The sequence below is a fragment of the Achroia grisella genome, unplaced genomic scaffold (assembly GCF_030625045.1).
Source record: "Achroia grisella isolate CSIRO2021 unplaced genomic scaffold, CSIRO_AGI_Agris_v1 utg1419, whole genome shotgun sequence".
Classification (NCBI taxonomy): Eukaryota; Metazoa; Arthropoda; class Insecta; order Lepidoptera; family Pyralidae; genus Achroia; species Achroia grisella.
This window is the reverse complement of record NW_026712630.1, coordinates 910,359-921,528: the sequence shown is the minus strand read 5'-3', so window position 1 is coordinate 921,528 and position 11,170 is coordinate 910,359. Positions and strand designations below refer to the sequence as shown.

General features: G+C 39.7%; 2 protein-coding genes across 2 annotated transcripts; one reads left to right on the top strand and one right to left on the bottom strand.

Moving 5' to 3' along the window:
- The first annotated feature begins 655 nt into the window (after positions 1–655).
- LOC131855440 (uncharacterized) lies at positions 656–6,292 on the top strand. Its single transcript, XM_059206714.1, has one exon. The coding sequence runs from the start codon at positions 656–658 to the stop codon at positions 6,290–6,292; it is 5,637 nt and encodes a 1,878-aa protein (XP_059062697.1).
- An 882-nt stretch (positions 6,293–7,174) lies between these two features.
- LOC131855430 (cytochrome P450 6B6-like) lies at positions 7,175–10,919 on the bottom strand. Its single transcript, XM_059206705.1, has 2 exons — positions 9,560–10,919; positions 7,175–7,347 (listed from the first exon to the last, which is right to left on the bottom strand). The coding sequence occupies exons 1-2, from the start codon at positions 10,917–10,919 to the stop codon at positions 7,178–7,180; spliced, it is 1,530 nt and encodes a 509-aa protein (XP_059062688.1). The 3' UTR covers positions 7,175–7,177.
- Positions 10,920–11,170: the final 251 nt, after the last annotated feature.

Here is an 11,170-nt window from a genome sequence, read left to right as displayed (position 1 = left end):
CCACTCGCGCTGCCGGAAATATTGCCGGGCGACAACTGAGCGAGAGGGCTGAATGTAAAAACACGCTGCCACTCGCGCTACCAGTCCTTTGACTCGCGCACGAAAAACCGACAATCGAGGGAGCGCCGGGCAGCGCGAGTGGCAGCGCCAATGGCATGGGAAGTGTTTCCACTCGTGTTTACACTCTCGCGCTGCTCAATTCCCTGCCCACTTGGGCTGAGTGTAAATTGGGCATGACAGGTATCAGCAGTTTTTATAGGAAAATAAAATTGTTGTTTTTGCTACTTTACAAGTAATTTCTTCATATTTTACCACAGTTTAAACCTTCCCTGGTGTAGGCGACGCACTACGTTATCAAAATATTGTATCTTTTTTTTTTTATAAAATTAATTTTATTATTATATGTACGTATATATGCATAAATATACACGATACGTTCGTCATTTTTTAATAAATATATATGAGGGTGCGCACAATATAATTCATATAAATCTACCCGTTTTCTACACAATATTGTAGTCGGATTCAGACGATCGCGGTGACGCTCGGTGTCACACATAAAATAAGTGCGTGCTCTCAGTTTGCGAAAATAAGTCGGTGTTTTAGTTCCATCCTTTACAAAGCTGATCCTTCTCGCCAAATCTGAACCAGAATAATGTTCAATACACCGCCGCGCGATAAAATAATTTCGTACAAAGAACGCCATAGACTGACCGATAGGTTAGAATGTGCTTCGGAGCATGTGCTCGCTAAAGACACCGCCGCTGTAATTCCGCCGCGTAGCACGGTACGGAGTAATATATCGCTACGTGGAGAAAAGGAGCTCTTCATGCAGCAAAATATGTCATCGCAACGTCCTCTACGGGATCTGTCAGTTACGTCATCAAAGGCGTCAGAGATCAAACGAAAACAGTTGGAACTGGAGGCTGCCCGTGCAAAGGCAAAAATTCAACTGGATTTGATTGATAAGGAGCTGGAAGCTAACCTGGCCATCATCACGGATGGCAGCAGAAGGTCCATTCACTCTTCTAAGCACGCTTCAGTATATGACCCACATATTAATTCCCATGTTGAAGACTGGCTAGAACAGAGTAATGTACAACCGCCGTGTAACGCTGATCAGGAGTTGAACACGGCACCGATGATGCAAGCAGTGCCGGCAACCGATTGTCCACAACATAGCCGCTCTGCACCAGTCAATGGAGAAGATAGTATTCTGCAGCTAGCACACACCCTGAAGGATATGATGGTGAACTCATCATCACACCAGGATGAGCGCTTACTAACCCGTCTCGCCACACCGAGGGAATTACCCACTTATTTTGGCGATTGCATGGAGTGGTTACATTTTAAAAGTGCATACATGGAGTCCACTCGCGTGTGTCAGTTTAGTGATTCGGAGAACCTGTGGAGGTTACGCCGTGCACTAAGAGGTGATGCTAAGGAGGCAGTCACCGATCTGTTAATCGGAAACACGTCACCCGGCGACATCATATCTGCGCTGGAACTGAGGTTTGGCCGTTCCGATATTATTATTCACCATGTAACTACACAGATAAAAAAGTTACCATCTTTACCTACTCATTATCAACAAGATATAGTTAATTTTTCAATAAAAATTAATAATTGCATTGCTACACTCAACGCAATGAATCTGCATGATTATTTGCGCAGCCCAGAGCTCGCGTCAGCAATATCATCGAAATTACCAAGTATATTAATTAGTAAATTCACTGATTATGCATTTGATCGCTTGACAGATGATACACCAAAACTAATGTTATATGCATCTTTTTTAAAACGTGAGGCTGAAATGACGTCGGCTCTCGGTCTATCACAGCCGCGAGAACAAAAGAAACCCGACATGCCTACAATAAATAACAAGCGAACTGATGATCGCTACCGCTACAACTATAATAAACAAGTATTTACAACTACAACTATTAATGAATCTAAATTATGTAGATTTTGCAACAAATCACAACACTTATTGCCAGATTGTCGATTATTTCGAAGAGCTATGCGTAAGGATCGATGGAATTTTGTTAAAAATAACAAGCTATGTTATTGTTGTTTATTGGCGCGACACGATCGTATGTCATGCGCTGCACCTGTATGTAACATAGACGACTGTGGGCTGGCGCATCACACATTGTTGCATTACAGAAAGCCCATCCATACAGACACACAGCCCGTGACCACTATGGCGACATCATCACAACATGAATCATCGAGTACCGACGCGACTGTAGCCTATGTGAACTCCGCTACCGACGGGACTGCGCCCGGGCTACCGGGGCGCGGTCGCTCCCCCACAGTGACGTCATGTGATGTGATACTCAAAGTAGTTAAAGTGAAGTTAAGTGGACCCAACGGTACAGTGAGTACTTATGCCTTATTAGATGACGGTGCTTCGATATCGATGATCGATTCCGGCTTAGTAAATGAACTTGGTCTTAAAAGTTTAAGTTCTAGTTCTATTAAATTAATTGATGCTTTTGGTTTAGAAGTATACCAGTCTGATGCTCCTAAAGTCTGTTTAAATATTTCTGGCTATGATAATTGTAACTATAATAAGTGTAACTATAATATAACTTTACGTAATGTATCTAAACTAAAATTACCTATGCAAAATTTGTCTGTAATAAATAATATTCACTGTGATTATTTATCATCTGTAAAACAATTTGTATGTACTGAGAACGTGGTGCCTCGTCTGTTAATAGGTGAAGATAATTATTTTCTTTTAGCGCCGTTAGAAATATTACACGGTAATAAATATGAACCCTATGCAACGCGTTGTCGCTTAGGCTGGTCGATACATGGTAGTTATGGTCGCACGAACTCATCACTCACACAGGGGCACAGCTTCCACGTTACACACAACGACGAGGTAAGTGAAATTACTATATTAAACAACTTAGTTAAAAATTCATTTGAACTGGACTGCATAGGAATATCAACCTTACGCCGTGAGAATACGGCCGATTTAAGAGCGGTTAATATATTAGATCAGACCGCGCGAAACATAGGTAACAGGTGGGAGGTCGGACTGCCATTCATTAAGGATGTTTTATGTATACCTGATAGTTACAACTATGCACTATCACGCTTGAACGGGTTATTGAGAAAATTTAAGTCGGACAGCGCGTACGCTGATAGGTATAAAACAGAGATGCACAAGTTGTTTGATAATGGTTATGCTCGAGTTTTAAAGGAAAATGAACTTGTAGGTAATCGTATATGGTATCTCTGTCATTTTGGCGTGCTAAATCCGAACAAACCCAGTAAGCTGAGGTTAGTGTTTGACGGTGCCGGTAAGGTCAACGGCTTGTGTTTAAATGACTTCTTACTTACTGGACCCGATTTGTATAACTCATTACTAGGTATTATGTTGCGATTCCGCGAACATAAATATGTTATAGTAGGCGATATAAAGGACATGTTTTTACGTATACGTATTAGAGCTGAAGATCAACACTTATTTAGGTTTTTATGGCGGGAAGACGACAAGTCCCCGTTAAAAATATGTGTCATGCAAAGTTTAGTTTTTGGTGCAACTTGTTCTCCATTCATTGCGCAACATATAAAAAATAAAAATGCGCTTAAATATGAGGATTTGTATCCGGAAGCGGTAGATGTTATTATTAACAATCATTACATGGATGACTGTTTGTACTCGTGTGACAGCGAAGAAAAAGCAATTAAATTAGTTCGTGAAATTACGGAAATACATAGTTACGGCGGATTCGAGATAGGCCGCTGGTCGAGTAATAGCAAACCGGTTTTGAACACAATACCGCATCGAGCGCTCACTCAGTCTGCTGTTGATTTTAAACACGGAGCTAATAATACAACTGAGCGCACTCTCGGTTTGATGTGGTATCCTAATGACGATGCATTTGCCTTTAAAATATCATTCAACCGTATTCCGCAAAACATAATAAATGGCACGGAGCCACCTACGAAATCTCAAATGCTTAGTATATTAATGTCTGTTTATGATATTCATGGTTTTCTTGCTCCTTGTATAATTAAAGGTAAAATATTATTTCAAAGTGTACATCGTAGTGGTGTCGACTGGAAATGCCACATCCAACCAACAGAGTTTGTTCAGTTTACTAGTTGGTTATGTGAACTAAAGAACTTAGATTCTTTACGTATACCTAGGTGTTATATTAATGGTAATGAGTGGACTTTTTGCTATAATGAATTACCGAATATTACATGTATTAATAATAATTTTGTAGACATACAACTCCACACTTTTTGTGATGCTTCAACAAAGGCATACGCTGCCGTATCTTATTGGCGATTGATTCGGTCGGATTGTTGTGTTCAAGTTAGTTTCGTTGGTAGTAAAAGCAGAGTGAGTCCACTCCGTCCTATTTCAATACCGAGGCTTGAATTACAGGGAGCGGTAATAGCCGCCCGCCTTGCAAATATTATTGAGACCGATCATAAGGATTTTAAACCAGCAAAGCGTTACTTTTGGACAGATTCTAGTACTGTTTTACAATGGATCCGTAGCGATCCGCGTAATTATAAACCTTTTGTCGCTCATCGACTCGGTGAGATAGATGAGCTGACGAAAAACTGTGAGTGGCGTCATGTGTCGTCTGATGCTAACGTAGCCGATGTAGCTACACGAGATGATGCATCACCACTGTCATACTCAGACCCGTGGTTCCAGGGTCCTGCCTTTCTACGGCGACCTGAGAGTGAGTGGCCTAAAGATCGTAAGTTCTCCAAGACATCGCAAGATGTGACTTGTGAAGAACGATCAATTAATGTGGTTATGTACAGTTCAGAATTATCTTTGCCTAGCGAAGATAATATCTCGAATTGGATCACATTATTGCGAGCCACCGCCCGCGTGTTATTATTTATTAACAAATGTCGGCGTAAAAACATTCAGTTTGATGTTTCTTTAATGAAAAGAGCTGAAATTTTATTAATTAAAAAATGTCAGCAGGACAGTTTCTCTGTTGAAATATCTTGTTTACAACAGAATAAACCTATAATGCGTAATAGTCGATTATTAAAACTTAGTCCTTATCTCGATGAGACAGGAGTACTGCGTGTCGGTGGTCGCATCGATAGAGTGGCAGGAGTAGAACTGTCTACGTTGAGACCTGCAATACTTGATGGCGGACATAGAATTACTCGGCTCCTGGTCTACCACCACCATAAAGAAGCTATGCATGGTTCTAATGAACTCGTTGTAAACCAGTTACGACAACAGTACTGGATACTTAAATTGAGACCAACAGTTCGTACTGTGTCTACCCAGTGCCTCACCTGTCGGTCACGTCGCGCCGCACCGCAGCCTCAGCGGATGGCTGATTTGCCAGCGGCGAGACTACAACATAATAGGAGGCCGTTTAGTTACACTGGCGTTGATTTTTTTGGACCTATAGAAGTCACTGTCGGTCGCAGGAGGCAGAAGAGATATTGCATGCTCTTCACATGCTTGACAGTACGTGCAATTCACATGGAATTGACTGAAGATCTGTCCAGTGATTCAGCAATAATGGCTTTACGTCGTATGGGAGCCCGGCGGGGTTTACCTCTAGTTATCTACTCAGATAACGGAACTAATTTAAGGGGCGCCGACTCTGAACTTAAACGTAGTATTGCAGAATTAAATACTAAATTGTTATGTGATGATGGCACAATACGAGGTGTTGAATGGCGTTTCATTCCCCCAGGCGCTCCAGAAATGGGAGGCGCTTGGGAGCGAATGATACGTACTGTTAAGACAGCGCTTAAAGTAACTCTCAAAGAGAGAGCCCCTCATCCTGACACACTAGCCACTATCTTAACAGAGGTTGAGGCTTTGGTTAACAGTCGACCTATAACACACGTCTCTCTGGATCCCGACTATCCAGAGGCTTTAACCCCAAATCATTTTTTAATTGGTACGCCATCCAGCGGTCCCACTTATGGACTTTTCAATGATTCTGACCTTTGTTTACGAAAGCGTTGGCGTATAGCGCAACGTATTACGGATATGTTCTGGAGTCGTTGGATAAAGGAATATCTGCCTACGTTACTACCTCGACAAAAATGGATGGAGGAGTCGAGATCATTGCAGGTAGGTGATTACGTAGTAGTAGTGGACCCTAAACTGGATCGTGGATGCTGGCGTCATGGAGTGGTCAGCTCAAGTCATACAGGTGAGGACGGCCGCGTACGCGTCGTAGACGTACGCACCCGGGCGGGACTGCTGCGTCGACCAGTCACTCGCGTCGCCTTACTATCACCAGCTAGTGTTAGTAGTGCTAACTAGTTAGCACTAAGGAGGCAGAATTGTAGGCGACGCACTACGTTATCAAAATATTGTATCTTTTTTTTTTTATAAAATTAATTTTATTATTATATGTACGTATATATGCATAAATATACACGATACGTTCTACTTCCACGAATATTTGAAGACTAAAATTAGCCAAATTGGTTCAGTCGTTCTCGAATTTTGGCGAGACTAACGAACAGCAATTCATTTTTATATATGTACTAGCTGTCCCGGCAAACGTTGTTTTGCCTTAAAATAAAAAAAAAATTATGGGTGGACTACCCCTAACATTTAGGGGGATGAAAAATAGATGTTGGCCGATTCTCAGACCTACTCAATACGCTCACAAAATTTCATGAGAATCGGTCAAGCCGTTTCGGAGGAGTATGGGAACGAAAACTGTGACACGAGAATTTTATATATAAAATAATATATATATACCAAATTCAAATGACAAACAAGTTGACGGTAAGGGGTCACCCCTTACCGTCGTCGTCGTCTTTATATATGAACATACTGTTAAGTAACACGCAAGTTTCTTGCTCGTTCTTCTTGTGATGAGTCTGCATTCCTAATGAGTGATTGAATCAAAAAATGTGACTATTCAAACGTTATTGTACTAAGTTTATTTGAAGAAATATTATTTGTATTTCTGTTTCTGTCTCTGTTTCTGTTTCTATTTATTTTTCTATTTCATGTCCTTGCTACCACTAATGCGTTGTCATTCCTATGAGGTAAGATGCCATGTCTCAGTGCCAAGGATCTTGGTCCTATCTTTCTTACTATAATAAACGCGATAGATTGTGAGTATGTTAGTCGAGAAAGTTTGTCAGTAGGATAATAAAACTGCATATTTCAAGCTTATAGATACTTATTATTTCAGTTTCTTTCATAGAACATAAGTGGTAAACCTCCGACTATACCCTGGGCTATTTCAGACCTTGGGTTTATCACAGGGTGATATACAGAGTCTGGGGCTGGTTCCACTCTGAACTTGGACAGGACTGCAGTCAGGCCGGCCATAGCTTGTATGAGACCAAGACGACTTCCTGCAAATGTAAAACATGTAGATCTTATATGAGTAGATAGATTCTGTATTTACCAATTACCAACACATAATTGAGGTACAGAAAACAATGATCTATACGTATATATAAATAAAATTGGAGTGTCTGTTTGTAATATTGAAATAAACGTTTTTTACTACATGCATATGAATATAAATACGGTACATACAACAAAATAACATTTTTTACAATTTTTGTCTGTCTGTCTGTCTGTCTGTTTGTTCCGGCCTATCTCTGAAATGGCTGGACCGATTTTCACGAAACTTTTATTGACAGGTAGCTGATGTAATAAGGAGTAACGAAGTTAATTAGGAGAATTATTCTAAAATAAAAGTAGCCTAACTTTTATTTTAGAAACATTCTCCTAATGTACTTTTTGTTAAATTCCACGCGGACGAAGTCGCGGGTACAGCTAGTGTACAAATAAAAGAAATGGAGGCAGCTTTATGTGCCGCAAAGGTGAATAGGTAACCAACTCAGCATAAAGCTACAGATAAATCTGCAGCGCTGATATTCTGTACACTGATAAACAATAGATATAAATACATTCATAATAGATATAGAAAAAAACCAGACGGATGCAAACAAACATACTCATGAACACAAATGTTTACACAGTGCACGGAATCGAACCTACGAACATCGGAAAGCGGTGTTAAGGTTAAAACGCTAGATGACGTAGGTTATCAACGAGTAAATGTAGGTTATTGTTGTAATTTTAAAGGAAGAAACATTTATTAATACGTTGTTAGTAACGCCATGCCAGACTATGGCACATCTATTGACCTGTCCTTTGTGCCTAACATCTGAATGGTAGTTGCAGGCTCCCTCCCGTTTTTACCAATACCCTTATCACAATTTCGCACCTGGATTCGCCAGAGATCCACCGAGACACAAAACCAAAGATGGAATCTAGCCACTGATTGCAAACAATCAAAAGTGGCAATTCCAAAAACAAACCATCGACTAACAAAACGCCTACTGAATCTAGATAGACATAACCTTACAATAATGATGGGCCATAATAACGGGCCATTGTCCCTTAAACAAACACTTCTACACAATATATGCTACAGACAGTCCCCTTTGTCGTGGCTGCTTTGAAGCTGAAGAAATGGTGGTTCAAGTAATCCTGGAGTGCTTGCAGTGGCCACACAACGAAAATAAATCATCGGAACGGTGAGGTCACTCCGTGAAGTCTGTGAAGATATCAGGAGACTGCGCGTTTGGGAAGAGATTGGCTGGCTACTTTAGTAGTCTGGCTCTACACGCACAACGGTCCAAATGAAAGGCTAATTCCGGAGACTGGACTCCAATTTACATTTACATTTTAAGAGGTGTGACAGAATACGCAAAAGTCATCGCAACGTTCTGGGGAAAATATATTTAGTTGCCGTTGAAACGAAAGAAGTTGAACGGGAGGAAACGGGTTGTTATAAATATGAACTTTTTACTCCATCGCTAGCAATGTAAGCCAAGTTGATATCCACGTGGTCCCTCTCCCTGGAAACCATCGTGATTTCTGGTGATTTTTTCAAGATATGCTAATGGACCTGATCTTATAGTCATCCTATCATCCTCCACTGATGCTCCGATAGCGTATACTGTTAGCGTAGACGGGTGTACCAATCCATTATCATCGGATAAAAAAGGTTGTTGGATATTATTACTATTATACTATTGAATACGAGCTGAATTTCTTATCAGTTCTTCTCATCTCAAAATCATTCCGAACTGTCGATAGATTTGATATATCACAAGAGTCTGTAATAGACTTTACACGAATAAAGATATTTTGAATTTGAATTTGAAATACAGTAATAGTAATGGCCATTGTATACTCAAAGTATGGAAACATGATGTAATGGTTCTTAGGAATGGCAATGCTAGAGGCATATCAGCATTATAGATTATTACATATATATGGCATATATTGTAATATAAAAAAGAGTAATTTATCTAAAACTGCACTGCTAATGTCGAATAAAATAAAAAGTAATATAAAAGTCATAGGTACTATAAATTTTAGAATTATGCTTACATTATGTTTGCACATCGTGAACATTTTTTATATAAACTAAATATTTAACTATATTATTATAGATAAATAGTTCATCTTTGTATAAATTTTATGCGATAGTATAAGTGACTTCTTCAACATAATCAAGCAACAAATATAATTTCTTTCACATACCGACACAATTCCTTGGACCAATACCGAAAGGCAAATATACATCTTTAATGTACTTCTCGTTGTCTGGATGAAACCTCTGTGGCCGAAACTCTTCAGGATTGTCCCAGTATTTAGGATCATTCTGTAAACCCTCAATTGGAATCATAACGTTAATGTCTTTTTCTAAAATCAAACCCAATTCTTCAAAAACATAATTCTTAGAACACTGTCTGGAGACGTAGCCAAGAGGTGGAAATAACCGCATTGCTTCTTTAAACGCCATTTCCAAGTATGTCATTTCTTTTAGTGCATCATAACATAGTTTGTTATCATATTTATTTAAAACTCTGTCAATATCTTCGTGAACTTTCACTTGTTCTTCTGGATGATAAGACAAATAATGTAACGTCATACTGGAAGAAGATGATGACGTTTCAAATCCAGCTGCGAAGAAAACTATTAACTGTGCCATGAATATGTCATCGTCAAACTGTATTGATACTAATTCTGAGGTCCCGTCTGGTTTTGTTTTTTCAATGGACTCAATTTCTATGGCTCCTTGCTTTTTGATAGCAAGCATCATATCAACAAAATCATTTCTTCCGATTGGTTCATAATTTCTAGCCTTTTGAATGTCCAGTGCTAGAGTTTGTGCATCCGCTTCAATTCTATAAAAGAATTTCAGATCCTTACATAATTCTGGGAACATATCCTTTAAAACGGCGACAATAGCATCGACTATACCAGGCGCAAATATTTTACGTCCAAGTTTTCGGAAATCAGAATTTTCTTCATTCAGACTGTCAGAGTCTAATCCAAAACCACAGGCTCCAATGAAGTCAGTAGCATACCTCGCCATCAACTCTCTTGAATCCGTACTTTTCCCAGTGGAAATAACTTCTTCGATCCGCGACTGCAGTTTCAAAGCACGCTCCACGATCAAAGGGAACATGGCTTTTAATTTACCACTCGTGAACGTTGGGCTCATCCGGATTCTCAGCATCTTCCACAAGTCACCTTCAGCTGAAAACAAATTGCGCAGAACCGGTTCTATTACATACCTGTTCGGCACAAATCCACGGTAAAAAAAGTTACCAAAGTCAGTAACGAGCACACGTTTCACTAGTTCCGGGTCTCTGATTATCAGCTCCGGCCTTGTTCCTCTATAGAAACCAACTACCTTCTCGTTGGGATATTTGTTGTACAACTCCGTTGTGAGTTGCACTTTGCTTTTGCGTATGAAGAATCCTTCAATGTTGTTCCCAAAGAAGACAATTGGCTTGTCATGTTTGACGCCTCTCTTTTCCCAATATTTGAATGTTCTAGTATTATAATAGTATAAAGCTACAATAGTTATGAATATCACAAACAGAGTTATCATTGCAAATGTGTTTTCTATCGTCTTGTCAAAATATAACTGCGTACAATAAATTCTATCGGTCTTATATAACATATATTATGTACTTATCTATCAGCTGTATTGACTACATAATGTGTGTGATTTAGGATTCCGCAAATCGAAACTGATTAATCTGCATCGTAGCTGATTACCGCGGCGCCGCTCGTGTACAATGTTATTCTTCCGGCTAACTCTCATACAAAACAACTTGTGAGCAAGAGATTTTTGCGGAA